Source organism: Malaclemys terrapin, chromosome 2 (genome assembly GCF_027887155.1).
Source record: "Malaclemys terrapin pileata isolate rMalTer1 chromosome 2, rMalTer1.hap1, whole genome shotgun sequence".
NCBI classification, from domain to species: domain Eukaryota; kingdom Metazoa; phylum Chordata; order Testudines; family Emydidae; genus Malaclemys; species Malaclemys terrapin.
The window spans coordinates 111,812,055-111,828,036 of NC_071506.1; the positions used below are offsets into that span (position 1 = coordinate 111,812,055).

Genomic DNA, 15,982 nt, shown 5'->3' on the forward strand with positions numbered 1-15,982 from the left:
CTCCCAGGAGACTGATTCCCTTCACCTGACATGGCATAGAAGTTTAGAGAATATAGTAGGAGATGACACACTCGTAAGTGAATGATGACCCCATATCTGCTTCAACTGGCTCTGATAGCTAATCTAATTTTATCTCTATATCTATAGCTACCTGTCTATTCATGTGCCCTATTTACAGAAAACCAACCACTGCAGTGCCAGCACATTTTATTCCCGAACTACACCACTGAAATATGTTAAAATTTTGATTTCATGGTATTTAATCAATTAATTTTACTAATTTCTAGAGAGTTAATCACCCATTTCATGCCTCTTGGATTCTGTTCAATGTAGAAATAAAACAAACAACAACAACAAATATACAATGTTTAACAATGGGATCCTACCTAAAGAGACACTAAGGAATTTAAACACGTTATTTTAGAATATTTTTTCTTGTAGCTTTTTTTTTTTTTTTTTTTTTAATACTCTAGTTCCATGCTCCTGAAAGGATGCTGGATACATCACCCATGCAAAAGTGTCAGTGAAAATTGTATTCCTGCTGTTCTCTACTTTCTGACTAGTTATCTTCAAGTAAACAGCTTTATCTTTTTCATATTTAAAACCATTTTGATTTGATAAAACATAACTGCCATACTTTTTCAATATCTGATTTGTTCATTAGAATAATTGTTATTTCAGATTCAATCTTTCTCTCCTTGAAATGAGTGGTAAAACTCATACGGACTGGAACAGGATCAGGCTGTCTGGGTAGATTTTGTGGCTTTAAAATATCATTAACTACTTTAGGGATGTTGCAACTCCCCATAGGTTTGTTTGTTTAAAGGAACAATACAGATTAGAGTTTAGAAACTGTGGGCTAAATCCTGAAGTCTTTACGGGATTTCAATGGGAGGTTTGCCTGTGTGAGAACTTTGGAAGATGACCCTCAGTTTGAATTTTCTTCCCAGACTGTTTGTATTGGTTATCTTACTGAATGTGATTTTCAGAGTCATTCCCACCCAAACATAGCTCTTATATATATATTATTACTTATTGTGATATAGCTACAGACTTGTATTTGGTGCTTTATAAAAGACACAGAGCAGCTAACAAGTTGAATTCTGAATGGTACAAATACTTACGTTTCAGAATGTTCCTCTGCTCCAGTTCCTCAGCAGTGGGCCTCTGGCTCAGTCGTCTGCGAAAAAAATCCAGGATCAGTTTTTGGACCATATCACATCCTCCTTAGTTCAATGTGTATAAGAGCGACTTTGCGGCACAAAAGGCAGAGAGTGAGACAATGACATTGCTCCATTATGTATACAGTATGTCCCCACTGTGTGTGGTATTATGGACTATACTTTGCTCTTCTATTTCCAACCCACAAAAACCAAAATGTGTTGTGTCATGTTCGAGGTGACCCTCCCACTCCCACCCTGGGCTAATCTGCTAAAAGTTAGGCTGTGCAGATTTCTTCACTTAATTTCCTTCCTTTCATGCCTGTTTCCTGACTTTCACAAATATGACAAGTTTAGTTCTAGCTCCCTCCCTCCCTGCCCTCCAGTCTGCTGTGTGTGAGACTCCCGACTTGTCCAAACAGAGTTTGAACACAAAGCCAGTCCACAGAAACAAGGAGGCCTGGTTAGGCTTTGCAGACTGCAGAACAATAGCAGCTCTTCTTCTCCTCCTCCTCCTCCATTCTCACTCCGCCCTTGGACAGCTTTATTAAATGTGCTAATTACAAATTAACATGAATTGAAATCACTTGGCAGTCAACCTGTACGTAATACAGTCAAAACAAATAAGATCTAATTACAAAAGGGAGACTGCAAACAGAAACAATCAGAGAACTCCGACTAGAAAGCAAGAGAGAGTAGCAGAAAGGGGTATTCGAAAAACAAAGAAAACCAGCAAGATGACCTCAGAAATTAACATTTGTTGAGCCTGCTCTTACACCCATTGAAGTCAATGGGAGTTTTGTCATTGCTTTCAATGGGAGCAGTAACAGAACATTAATCCCCATCCAAAACATGAACTTGGGGCCTGATCCTGTGCTGAGTACCCTCCACACACAATGCAGTCATTTACATCAGGGAAGCTGATGATTCTCGTTTAAATAAATGGAAGCTGAGGCCGCCTGATATGGTGTAGGATCAGGGCTACTGTCTGACAAAGTTTAGGAAATGATTTCAGGCTTCTCAGAACACACTGGCCCCAATCCGCAGCTGCAGCAAAGAATGCACAGCATATCACAGGAGGGAAGTGCAGCAGTTTCTTCAAATCATCTTTGCACTCCCCTGATCCTGGACCTACTGTGTGCCCGTCTGCTACCCAGGCATAAATTACAGCAGCCTAAGGACTGCTCTATATTGTGCTCATTCCCTATGGCCTCAAGGAGTTGTTATAGCAGCTGGGATTCACAGCAATGCTGGGACTTCCTCTAGGCATACACCCTATGCCAGAGGTATCACCACTCAGTTCTATGAAGATTCACATATGCAGGGGGTATAATCCCATGGCCAGTTATGCTGGTTTTATGATTCATTTACACCACTGCAGTAGCAAAAAGTGACCTTAATGCAGTAGAGAATTAGGACCATTAGCTTGTTCTCTTTGCCATGGTTGACTGGACAATTACTTCACTGGAAAAGTGCTGAAAATGACAGAAACTCATCCTTAATTCAGAATGAATGAATGTTTGTAAAGCACTCTGAAGATGGAATGTGCTATTCAAAGATTATTATTTATTATTATTATCCTTAAGATACAGTAACTCTTGCTAACGGGACGCTTAGATAGTTCACCTTATTGTTAGGAGGCCATTAAAAGCATTTTGTTACTAGCAGTGTATGGGAATCAAAGAATAAAAATCACACAGTTTAACTTGGCAATATGTAGCTCTAGTGACTGAGTTACATAATGCTTCTTGTGCATCACATTGTGAGAGTTCTCAGGAAGATGCATCAGAGGAATGCTGAGGCTAGATTCCAGCCACTGAGCAGGTGACCATTTCCACAGGGACAAACAGCACACAGTAAGAAAAAAGAGCAATCTGTGTGACTTTATGAGGAGGATGTTACTATCAAGGGCCTTTTGACCGCAGTAAAAAAACAAAATGGGATTAAAAAGGATCAGCTAAAAATCTCATTTTCAGACATCAGAGTAAGTGAATGCTGGCCATTTCCGAACACAGGGCCAAATCCTGCGACTTCTGTTTTTGTCTGAGTGAGGAATGAGTAAAAACTGATTTAGCACTCAAGCATTTATCTCATAATGAAAAATGTACTTTCTAGGGCAAATCCTTAACTGGCATAAATCAATGTAGCGTCACTGAACCAATAGAGCTACACTGATTTATACCAGCTGACAGCCTGGCCCCTTGGCTTTATCTCCTGACAGGACCATAAGAAAAATCTAAATGGAGACATGAGCACTGTGCAACCTCTTCTGTAGTTTACATTACCTTGTGACAGCTAGGATGAGAAAAGGCCTATCCTAAAACTATTGTATTTACAGTGTATTTAACATACGGTTATTTGTAGGCTTGAGCCAGCTCTTGAGAGTATAAAAGCTTCAAAGATCGTTGTATTGAGTTGGGCCCCATGAACCTTCACAGACTTTTGTATCAGTAAGTGTTACATTTTTGTGCGTTCTTGGCTCAATAGAGGTTTTCCCTGGGGAATCTGGAATACCTAAGGGGTGATGAATGCAAAATCCCCAGGCTGGTTATGCAGATACCCAGCCTTTTGAGGCATGACCTCCTGAGGAGTGGGGAAATTTTCCGGAGGCTGGGAGACAAAGCAAAATTTTTGGTATAAAAGACTGGGTTTATCCTGACAGAGGGGCCTGTCTTTAGATTCAGCAAATGGACCTTACCTTTGGTCCAAGCAAGGATCCAACCCTGCTGAAAGGTTGGAAGAACTTTGCCCTGTCAGACTCCTCCATTTGGTCAATAGGTAACTTCTGGTACATTCAGTATGTGATCCTTTGGCTATTTTTCATGTTTTCTCTGCATGCTTTTGTCCTTAAATAAGTGTACTCTGCTTTGAAAGAGCTATGTGGTCACTTATAACCACTTACATTCCCCGGTCACAGCCCTTGGAAAAAAAGCAAAGTGCAGGGGTTGGCCATTAGTCAGATCTGCTTGAGACAACTGCAACCTCAAACCCGATCTGGGGAGAGAAGGGACACGGGTTCCTGCCCAGAAAGAGGTGCTGGCTGGAGGCCTGAGAGGGCATTCCTTGAGCAGATCATGGAGAGGGTCAATGGTGAAGTTACCCTGAAACTGTGACATACCTGTCCCCAAAATGATAGCTAGAGAGTAAAGAAATGCTGTTCATGGCCTTCCAAAAGTTTGCTGCAATCCAATACTAAGTATAGGCGATTAGAAGAGAACTAGGGAAGAGAACAGTAATCACATCTCATGTTTCCATGCACATTTTAACTGTTAGCAGAGGTCAGGAAAGAACTGCCTTCACACCTCCTGGCTGAGCAGTACACAACTGGCTAAGTGCATTTATGAGGCTTAGGAGTTTCACTTTCTTCTGCAGCATCAGTTTTTAAACCATGGCTAGAAATAGGATACCAAACTTGAGGGGCTTATTTTCCTATTGAGAATCAGCCTTCTCTAATCAGTCTTCTGCAATTAGGATTTATTAGATGGGGGAAAACATTGTCTTGCCAATTAATTAAGTTCTCAATTGCCTACATGCTAAACTGAAGGCTTCTCAAGCAAGGAATCCCTATCCAAAGAAGCACAATATTAAACATAAGAGCTCTACACTTGTACAATTCCTGACAGAAAACTTAAGATACTGTTAAAACTGAAAATGTGCCTGACACACTCTCTCTTCCTTCAAGTTGTTCTTCCTGACAGTTCTCTTTGTTGCAGGTCTCTTGGTACCTTTCATGACAATGCTTCTCCCTCCCTCCCTTTACTGATTTTTAATTTCCCAGGGAAACCCATAAGGTGCATTTGCTGAATTTCAGCTATCAAATAACGACTATCTTTTGCCTTCCTGCTATTTTAAACATTCAGCTCCAGTTAGATTTTTGCATTTGTGCAGGCAAATACAAAGAGCATGAGTGAGGCAACGGCTAGCTGATACAAGACTATATTTAGCTCCAATGAAGATGAATTTAGAATGGGGTTGGTTAGATAATCGATTTTTCCCTGTGGAAAATTTTGATTTTTGGAGAAAATTTGAATATTGAAACATTTCAGTAGTAAAACAAACAAACAAACAAAAAGATTAAAAATGCTGCAGTGGTACCTTGTGGAATCTATTGTTCCTCATGCTCCCATTCTTCTCTATTGGCTGGGCTCCTGGTCAGACTACAGTTCCCATGATTACCAGAGTATCAGGTCCTGGTGCATCATAGGAGATGTAGCTTGGCTGGGAAGCCCAGCGCATGGAGCAAAATGAGGATGTGAGGCAACCAAACTACAACTCCCATAAGGCACTGCAGCAGCATATCCAAATTAAAATATTTTGATTTTTATGTGAAATTTTTCAGTTTTTTAATGAAAAACTGAAATTTTCTGTGAAAAATTGTGTTTACTCAAAAACCTAATTTTCTGGTGAAAAACAGTTTCAATGGAAAATTTTTAACCAGCCCTAGTTTACACTGTTGGAAAGATTTTTAGCAAATGCAGTCAACAGTTTTTTTGCTTTATTGCCTTGCTCAAACATCTGTGGATAGTCAAAAATATTGTAAAACTGGCCTTCTGGGTAAAGCCCCAAACTTGGGTTACTTTGATTACTTCCTTTTGTAGGCCTCCTTGGGGCCAAGTGAGTCAGCTTCTGCTTGAGACATCTCCAAAAGTTTATTATTATTGGAGATTTTTAAGAATGGGTTAGTCAAACACCTGTCAGGAATGGTCTAGTTATTATTTAGTCCTGCCTTGAGTGCAGGGGACTGGACTAGATGATGTATTAAGGTCCATTCCAGTCGTACACTTCTATGATTATCTTCTGTTCCAGCTCAGTAAGGAATTGTTTTACGCTCAGGAGAAGTTACAGGTTACTCAAGAAAAACTCTTTAAGATTTTTCAGAAAAGTATGGGCTGTTCAGCATGCATCAAATTAAATCTTCCAGAAAAAAAAAAAAATCACCATTCATAGTCAAAATGTAGCTTCTGTTAATTCGCTATCCCTAAAAAAATAAGACAACTTGCTTGAGATTTTGCCTATAATACATGGGATTTATGTATTAAAAAAACTAAAACAAACAAACCCCAAACCCCACATTGTCTGATGTCCTGATAGATGTAATCTTGGCTAGAAAATCCATAAGCTCTGAATCTAGTCAAAAAAACTGAATGAACAGATAGATTTATAACTCTGGATACAAATGGAGTTGTATGACTGTTTGAACAATGACATACTCGGGCCCGTAATCTTCAATAAAATCACAGGTATGATATCACTAACCCAATAAAATCCTTTTTTAAAAATGAACATCCTTTTTACACGAGGAATATCACAGCTAGGCACTCAGTATTTTCTTGGAGAATTATTGCATTTCTCAGGGCTTTCAAAAGATGAAGCCGTAGCCTAGCACAAAAGTCAGGCACTGAGGTCCTGATCCTCTTCCCACTGAAATTAATAACAAAATTCCCTTTGATTTCTGTCATTCAGGATCAGGTTTTAGCCCTCCATCCCCAAATGGAACATCCTTTATACTTTACTGTTTCATTAAAAAAGAATGACAGAAGTATAATAATTGCATCTACAATGCAATAATAACTCTACAGCAATAACATTTCCCTCTGGGGAAACTCTGAGTTCTCAAATTCTTAATCTTTGAAAGGAGAGTGCCTACTATGAATTAGCTAATTCAAAAATATATTTCATGGGCAACAAAATAAAAAAAACTTCACAAAGGCTGGCTGGGGAACTAAGATGTGCTAGATGGCTATTAGATGAATATTAGGACCCATAATAATAAAGCAAACATGTTATTCTAAAATACTAGAGATCTTGTTCAATTGTACTCTTATTGTACACACCATATCACAGAAAGAAAATGAGTTCTCCAGACACAGAAACACTGGTCCAAAATCCAATTTTACAAGTCTAACATGAGTAGCAATAATCCAGAACCAGGATTAGAGCTCAGGATTTCCTGTCTTCCTGCCCGGAGTTCAATTAATTACAATGCATTATCTATAGAATAAAAAGGCACTATGGGGATTACACAGAGGTTAGTAGATCTTCTTCTCATGTTCCCAGGCCAAGGTCACAACTATGGTTTAGTAGATCTGTCCTCTAATTAATTTTGTGTCCCTCTAAACCTGTGCTGTGCATGAACACACTTTTCTTTTCAGGAACAGGCCTCTAAATGTATGTTTTATATCAACGTTTTGGAGGGGGAGAACCTCATGGATACTCAGCTATTGCCCCTCTCCTCTTTATAAGTTCCTCCTTGTGACCTAAAATTCTCTGTTTCCCCCCCCTAAATATCACAGCTTAGAAGGCCCTTTGCTGTCTTCTCTTACTTTTATTTGGTTTTCATGTACTGCTGTGGCGATCTAGTACTTGGAGGCTCCACTGTGAAACCATCTGGTCCCTGGTGTAACTGCAGTGGAGTCATTGATCATCTGTTGTCTAATAGCCTTCCGTGCAGTCCTTTGGACTGTTCTCTTAAATAAAGGGATAGATGATGGAACCTAGAACCTTTCAACTCTCAGTCACGTCTTCAAATCCAGCTAAGGGTAATAGTAACTAAAGTCACCTTCATCTGATGGTTGTTTGGGAGCTTATATGAAATGCATTGGTGGTCTCTCTCCAACCCCGGGTAGGTAGGTGTTTCACAGCACAAAAGCCACAAGGCACACTTGCTCAAAGACACAACATAGAGGGTAAAGACTGAATGGGTATGGAAAGAGAAGAACCCTGTCACCTATAGAGATGATTCATCCAGTGCAAGGCTGAGACCTGTTGGTGGACAATGTGGATTTACTATGGCTCCCCTTGCTATGAGTGTTCTGTGAATAAATAGATGTCTTCCATTTCTAATGTTATCAATATTCAATTAGCCTTTTTTTTAAAAGGTCTCTATAAAGTGCATACAACTATTTGCTACTTCATTTATTCATGTGTTCCTTAATTATAAATATGTCCATCCAACTGCGGAATCACATATTGGGAATTCTATCAGTTATAATCCATACACTCAATACTTCAGTACTTGTACCACTTAATGCTGCAAAATCTCCACTGTTATAGCAAATACAGACTATTCAAAGAAAACAGGCAAATGGAGTTGTTCTGTGTACCCTCTGACAAAATTAGTTCATGCTGAAAAGATCTGTCAGTGCCAGGGGTGAACAATGACATACAGACAATAAGTAAAAATCACTTAATAAATCAAAATTAATTCCAATTAGTTTTAGATTCCAGGGATATCATAAAGAAACATCACCTTCCAAACATTAAGCCAGAAATTGGACTGTTCATTGATTCTTATTATTCACAAGAATTCCAAATGTGTGTTTTTAAAATTAAAAATAATAACATTTTCAACAATTTAAAACATGGCAAGTAAGGTTCTGAGGGAAGGGATGTATGGGAAAATAATATGATCTCCACACTCTCTCTTTCTGTATTGTTAATGAAGTGGAAAAATCTGGGAACTGCACAGGTTTTTGACATTTAAGAGTGGTTAACTCCTTCAGGCTGGAGGCATTTCAGATTCTCACTGTGTTATGAAGAGTGGTGGATGAAGAGTAGTGGATGGTTGCAGGAGCTGTGCCCTAAACAGTATATGCGGGGTTATTGTAGCTGTGTTGATCCCAGAATATTAGAGACACAAGGTGTGTGAGGTAATGTCTTTTAATGTCTTTTTGTTGGTGAAAGAGCCAAGCTTTTGAGCTTATACAGAGCTCTTCTCCAGGTCTGGGAAATGTGACTTCACCTTGAATGGTCTCTTGAAATATGTGTTAATTACTTATGCTAAACAATCTGTTCCACCTTGTATTTAGCTGTGGCACACTGAATATGCTTCCCAGACCTGAAGAAAGTGGAAACTCAAAAGCTTCTCTCTCTCACCAATAGAAGTTGGTCCAGTAAAAGCTATTACCTCAACCACCTCGTCTCTCTAAAAAGTACATGTAAGATACAGCTTTTCCTACAGTAGCTATTTGGTAGTCAGATTTGTTGTTTTCATTTGTTTATTATTATTATGAATCTTTTTTTGTGTGTCACCACATGTAAAATCACCCCTCATCTTTTTTTAATGTCTTCATGAATTTTGGGTTTAGCTATTACTTATTCAACATGTATGTCTCCTGCCCTCTAACAGTCCCAACAATTATTTATTCCCATTTAACTACCAGTACACATTCACAACCCCTTCCCGTTCTTAGATTTCACATTAGTAAAGCACAGGAGTAATCTTTTAACTGATAGCATTTCCCTGGAAGTTCAGTGAAAACGTGCTGTACCAGATGCACGCAATACTGGAAGTGTTCACTCTGATAAATCTGGTTCATTAAGCAGAAGTGCAACAGTTAAAGACACAGATGCCTCTTGGAAAACTTTGAAATTATTATTATTATTATTTTAGAGATCAAAGGACAGTTTTGTGTCAGTTACACCAGCATATCAGGAGTTAATTGCAATGACCTCAGTAGAGTTATGCTGGATTTGCACCAAAATAACAGAGCAGAATTTAGCCCATACTCTGTTTTTCCTTCCTTCTTTTTATATTAAGGACATCTGTATGCTGACAGAATTTTTTCCCCCCTCAGGACAAGTCTTTCCTCTGTTGGACTTACTTCCTCACTTAAGGCCAGGGAGTTGCACCCGCTTACACTTGTGCTGAATTTGGGCCAGGAAGTCATAATCCTTTCTTTGTTGCATCATAACTATTTCCACAGCAAACAAATGTAATGTTGCAAAGAGGATTATTATTTCAAATGAGGAATTAGCAGCAGGAATTGATAATCTCTAATGTAGCAAAGATCCTGTTTCCATACAAATATCCTTTAATAATAATAATAATAATAAAAAAAAACAACCGGGGGGTGGGGAGGAGGAGGCAGGGAAGGAGGAGGGAACAAAACATGAACACACAAAGAAAAAACATGCAGAGGGATATAAAAAACCAACATGATATGTTAGCAGTATTGTCTCTAAATAATAATATTTTACATTAGCTTTTTACATTCTCCATGAATTTTCTAGTGCTCACTGACATCTTTTCATAGATCACCTTCTCAAATACCCATGCACATACCACCACCTCTTCCTGTACACCCACCCTTCATCGCCAGTAGCATTCAGGCTGTATTTTGAAGGCTGAAGAAACTTCACCAAACTAGAAGCCTACTTTATTATCCCAATCCAAGTGTAATGGTTGCTGGGGGACTGCTAACCTTTTCATAAGGAATATTTCCTAATTAGAATTGATGTTAAACAAAGAAAGTGGAGGGGGGAGGTCCGACAACCTTTTCCTTTCTGCAAAATAGAACAGGAGATATAATCCTGGCCTAACTGGTCTAAAGAATCATTATCCTTTTACACTTTAAAATACTTTGATCTTTAAGCCCCACTGGGACTCCGTCATAAATTAAACTCTTGACAAGGACATTGCAAAAGAGGAGACTGGTAAAAATGACATTCTTTTTGTTTGCTCTCTAAAGAAATGTAAAAAAAAGTTAAGTAAAAATTGTGTTTTGAGTTTTTCACTAGAATGAATAGACTATTTGGATGATGCTCAGAATCTGAAGCTGAATAGACTTATTATTACAGAATGTTCTGTATGCAAGCGCTAAAACGCATGTGTTCATGGCAGTTTACTGGTCTACATTCCGCAGGAGAGTCCTGGATTTCCCCCTAGAGTCCTGCAGATCTGTCCTACATGTAGTAGGGCTGCCAGCCGTGAAATATTTGCCCCTGTAATTTGGAACTCTTGCTACAAGGGGATACTCTCTTCACTGCTGTGCAGGTAGGTACTGGGGATCTGGCTTCAAATTTGTCTTTGGGAAGTAACAAATGAAGTAAGTGTGGTAGCCTCAGCCTAGTCCCTAATGAGTATCTGTTGACATCACCAAAAGAGCCCACTGTACGGCTGGCCCAGGATTAAGCTAGTAGATAGATTGCAAGTCAGTGTTAAAATGCACTGTCAGAAATGGATGGGGAAACCCTGCACAAAGCCTGTTCCACATTTATGCTTAACTTTATCCATTACTACAAAATCTGCTATTTCACATTCATCAGTCTTCCACAGACGTGTCAAAAATTAAAGGACTTGCTCCCTTCCAGCCCAATCTTGAAGGGCTCACATTGACCGTGTAACCCTACAAAGCAGGAGTTAGTTTTACTTATATCACACTAGTTTCACACAGCACACTCCTACGGACCTCTCTTTAGATTTTTGTGAGGCAGGGTTTATTTGGGTAGCAGGGTCCTGAATACTAAACTGGAACATTACTCAGTCATCCAAAGAACTACATACTGTCATACACATTGCGTAAGAACAAAAGCCCAACAAACAACCCCTCCAACAACAAAAGCACTGGCATGACGTTTTTGGCTGAGAGCTAATGCTAATGAGGTTGTAAATTGTTCTCAGTGCTCATGTTTATAATTATCTGATTAGTATTTAAAAGCAACTTTTAAGAAAAGAAGTATAGTGCTAAATCCTTTATGCTGCTGGCTCCTGCGGTTTCATGCATGAAAATACATATTTACATTTAATAACAACAATAATAGAGGATTTTCATTCTTGTTTATTTTAATTTTGGCATTTAACATTTTAATATTTAGGGCCAGATTGTGGTTGATCTAGCGCAGATACACAAAGATGCGGGAAGGGACAGGGCATATGGAATGCAAGTCAGAAGATCAAAGCTGACATAGCAAGTGAGACAAGGGTAGGGAACTGGTGTGCTGACACCACTGCCTATCATGCTGACCAATGTTGTCTCATTGTTTCCTTGTGCTTCCCATATTTGTCTGTATCCACCTGTTTGGTCTTAAACTGTAAACTCTTGGGGGTAGGGACCATCTTTTTTGTGTTTGTTCAGTGCCTAGCATAAGGGGGTCTGGTCCATTACTGGGATTCCTTAGGACTACTGCAATTCAAATAAGTGGAAGTGGAGAAATAGAAGAAGGGGGGAACAAATGCATGCCATACCTTTTCAAAAGGCTTAGTAATTACTCTGTTGTGGCTTCTAGAGCACTGGTTCTCAAAGCTGGTCCGCTGCTTGTTCAGGGAAAGCCCCTGGTGGGCCGGGCCGGTTTACCTGCCGCGTCCGCAGGTTCAGCCGATTGGGGCTCCCACTGGCCGCGGTTCGCTGCTCCAGGCCAATGGGGGCTGTGGGAAGGGTGGCCAGAACATCTCTCGGCCCGCACTGCTTCCCTCAGCCCTCATTGGCCTGGAGCCGCGATCGGCCAAACCCGCGGACGCGGCAGGTAAACAAACCGGCCCGGCCCACCAGGGGCTTTCCCTGAACAAGCTGCAGACTGGCTTTGAGAACCACTGTTCTGGAGACAAAGCCAGAACCTTCCATTGCTGTAGAGTCTCTTCCCCGCTCTCATATGACGTTAAGCCATGACAGAGCCCTGATTTTTTTTTTTAACAGTGTAAAAATATTAGTATAATCTCTTAACTATTCTGAGAGAGAAGGTGAGGGGCTTTCTGCTTCTTTGATGACCCCTGGATAATAATCTACCTGCTTTACAGAGGTAAATTTGTCCCCTTGCGCAAGGCCCTGCCAGCCACTATCCTTCTGGTGGAGGAGGCCTGGAGAATATTGCCTTTGGAACCAGTCAATGCTGCTCCTTAAAAAGCTGAGATGTCATTGCTGAGTGATGCACAATCCTGCTGATTGGTGGAGCACCTGGCCCTTTGTAGGCCAAGAGAGCAAGAAATCCAGAATCTCTCCAAATACTTTCATCACCAATAGCCCAATTAAAAATGCATGCAGCATGATTACTGAAACACCAGTGTACTACTCCTGCCCTCAAACCCCTATCATACTGGACTAGGATTTCCAAATTTTCAGGGCTAGTTTTTAATCCAGACAGTTGTCAGCAGGAAGATATAAGCAGACGGTGGCCACTTTTATTATTGTAACAAAAGAAAACTTGTTGAAGATTTTGCTGGCAGATTGAAGAATATAGGTATTTTTTGGATCACTGTTCCAAACCTACGCTAAACATATCCACTCTGGGCAGGTCTACACTAACCCCCCCCAATTCGAACTAAGGTACGCAACTTCAGCTACGTGAATAACGTAGCTGAAGATCGAAGTACCTTAGTTCAAACTTACCTTGATCCAGACGCAGCAGGCAGGCTCCCCCGTCGACTTCGCGTACTCCTCTCGCCGAGCTGGAGTACCGCAGTCAACGGCGAGCACTTCCGGATTCGACTTATCTCGTCCAGACAAGACGCGATAAGTCGAACCCAGAAGTTCAATTTGCTTGCCGCCGAACTACCGGGTAAGTGTAGACCTACCCTTAGGGTAAAAGTAACATCCTGAATGCTTATTCCTATGATATATAATTCATCACTGGCATCACTGTCTACTAAATTCAGCGATCTCAGTTAAGAGTTGGTTTATCGAAGATGCTAGGTTACTAAATTAACTGGATGTGCCACATAGATATGTGGTTTCCCTGTAGTCTGCTATGTTGCAGATTATTAGAAATCTCCATTGTGAGCCCAATATTTGCAGCAAGTATTACAGCTATAGATTTAAAGGACACTGAGATTTGGTCTAGCACTCATTCTCTTCACTGCGGACCAAAGCATGTTTCTATTAAAATTAAAATTATTAATGTGATTTATAATTCCACAAGGTGCATAGCCGAGGGGGGTATATTTTAATCTCCACATATGGTGTGAACTGTGCACATAAATCCCAGTGCAATGAGATGTGAACATACCTCTTGGCCATGTTTCCTGTAAAATAAATAGTTGTGACTAGGCATGCAAATAAAACACATCTCTCTTGACCTCAAAGTGACCCTTGAGGTTCTCCACAGTCTTTCAGGAAGAATGTGCAATATTTCAAGCTTGTATAATTTTATCATACGTAATGGTAGATATAGTAGTTTTCTTGAAACTGATTCATAGATTCATAGATTCATAGATTATAGGACTGGAAGGGACCTCGAGAGGTCATCGAGTCCAGTCCCCTGCCCGCATGGCAGGACCAAATACTGTCTAGACCATCCCTGATAGACATTTATCTAACCTACTCTTAAATATCTCCAGAGACGGAGATTCCACAACCTCCCTAGGCAATTTGTTCCAGTGTTTAACCACCCTGACAGTTAGGAACTTTTTCCTAATGTCCAACCTAGACCTCCCTTGCTGCAGTTTAAACCCATTGTTTCTGGTTCTATCCTTAGAGGCTAAGGTGAACAAGTTCTCTCCCTCCTCCTTATGACACCCTATTAGATACCTGAAAACTGCTATCATGTCCCCTCTCAGTCTTCTCTTTTCCAAACTAAACAAACCCAGTTCTTTCAGCCTTCCTTCATAGGTCATGTTCTCAAGACCTTTAATCATTCTTGTTGCTCTTCTTTGGACCCTTTCCAATTTCTCCACATCTTTTTTAAAATGCGGCGCCCAGAACTGGACACAATACTCCAGCTGAGGCCTAACCAGAGCAGAGTAGAGCGGAAGAAGGACTTCTCGTGTCTTGCTCACAACACACCTGTTAATGCATCCCAGAATCATGTTTGCTTTTTTTGCAACAGCATCACACTGTTGACTCATATTTAGCTTGTGGTCCACTATAACCCCTAGATCCCTTTCTGCCGTACTCCTTCCTAGACAGTCTTTTCCCATTCTGTATGTGTGAAATTGATTTTTCCTTCCTAAGTGGAGCACTTTGCATTTGTCTTTGTTAAACTTCATCCTGTTTACCTCAGCCCATTTCTCCAATTTGTCCAGATCATTTTGAATTATGACCCTGTCCTCCAAAGTAGTTGCAATCCCTCCCAGTTTGGTATCATCCGCAAACTTAATAAGCGTACTTTCTATGCCAATATCTAAGTCGTTGATGAAGATATTGAACAGAGCCGGTCCCAAAACAGACCCCTGCGGAACCCCACTCGTTACGCCTTTCCAGCAGGATTGGGAACCATTAATAACAACTCTCTGAGTACGGTTATCCAGCCAGTTATGCACCCACCTTATAGTAGCCCCATCTAATTTGTATTTGCCTAGTTTATCGATAAGAATATCATGCGAGACCGTATCAAATGCCTTACTAAAGTCTAGGTATACCACATCCACCGCTTCACCCTTATCCACAAGGCTCGTTATCCTATCAAAGAAAGCTATCAGATTGGTTTGACATGATTTGTTCTTCACAAATCCATGCTGGCTGTTCCCTATCACCTTACCACCTTCCAAGTGTTTGCAGATGATTTCCTTAATTACTTCTCCATTATCTTCCCTGGCACAGAAGTTAAACTAACTGGTCTGTAGTTACCTGGGTTGTTTTTATTTCCCTTTTTATAGATGGGCACTATATTTGCCCTTTTCCAGTCTTCTGGAATCTCTCCTGTCTCCCATGACTTTCCAAAGATAATAGCTAGAGGCTCAGATACCTCCTCTATTAGCTCCTTGAGTATTCTAGGATGCATTTCATCAGGCCTGGGTGACTTGCAGGCATCTAACTTTTCTAAGTGATTTTTAACTTGTTCTTTTTTTATTTTATCCACTAAACCTACCCCCTTCCCATTAGCATTCACTATGTTAGGCATTCCTTCAGACTTCTCGGTGAAGACCGAAACAAAGAAGTCATTAAGCATCTCTGCCATTTCCAAGTTTCCTGTTACTGTTTCTCCCTCTTCACTAAGCAGTGGGCCTACCCTGTCTTTGGTCTTCCTCTTGCTTCTAATGTATTGATAAAAAGTCTTCTTGTTTCCTTTTATTCCCGTAGCTAGTTTGAGCTCATTTTGTGCCTTTGCCTTTCTAATCTTGCCCCTGCATTCCTGTGTTGTTTGCCTATATTCATCCTTTGTAATCTGTC

The 15,982-nt window shown here is 40.3% G+C and overlaps 1 protein-coding gene across 9 annotated transcripts in view; it reads right to left on the reverse strand.

The window, feature by feature from the left end:
- PHACTR1 (phosphatase and actin regulator 1) overlaps window positions 1–15,982 on the reverse strand; it is a 418,901-nt gene that overhangs the window by 32,718 nt on the left and 370,201 nt on the right. For all 9 annotated transcript variants that reach the window (XM_054018764.1, XM_054018762.1, XM_054018763.1 and 6 more), the window contains one exon: window positions 1,125–1,180. In XM_054018764.1, coding sequence (XP_053874739.1) covers window positions 1,125–1,180 — 56 coding nt within the window. The remainder of the gene's footprint in view (window positions 1–1,124; window positions 1,181–15,982) is intronic.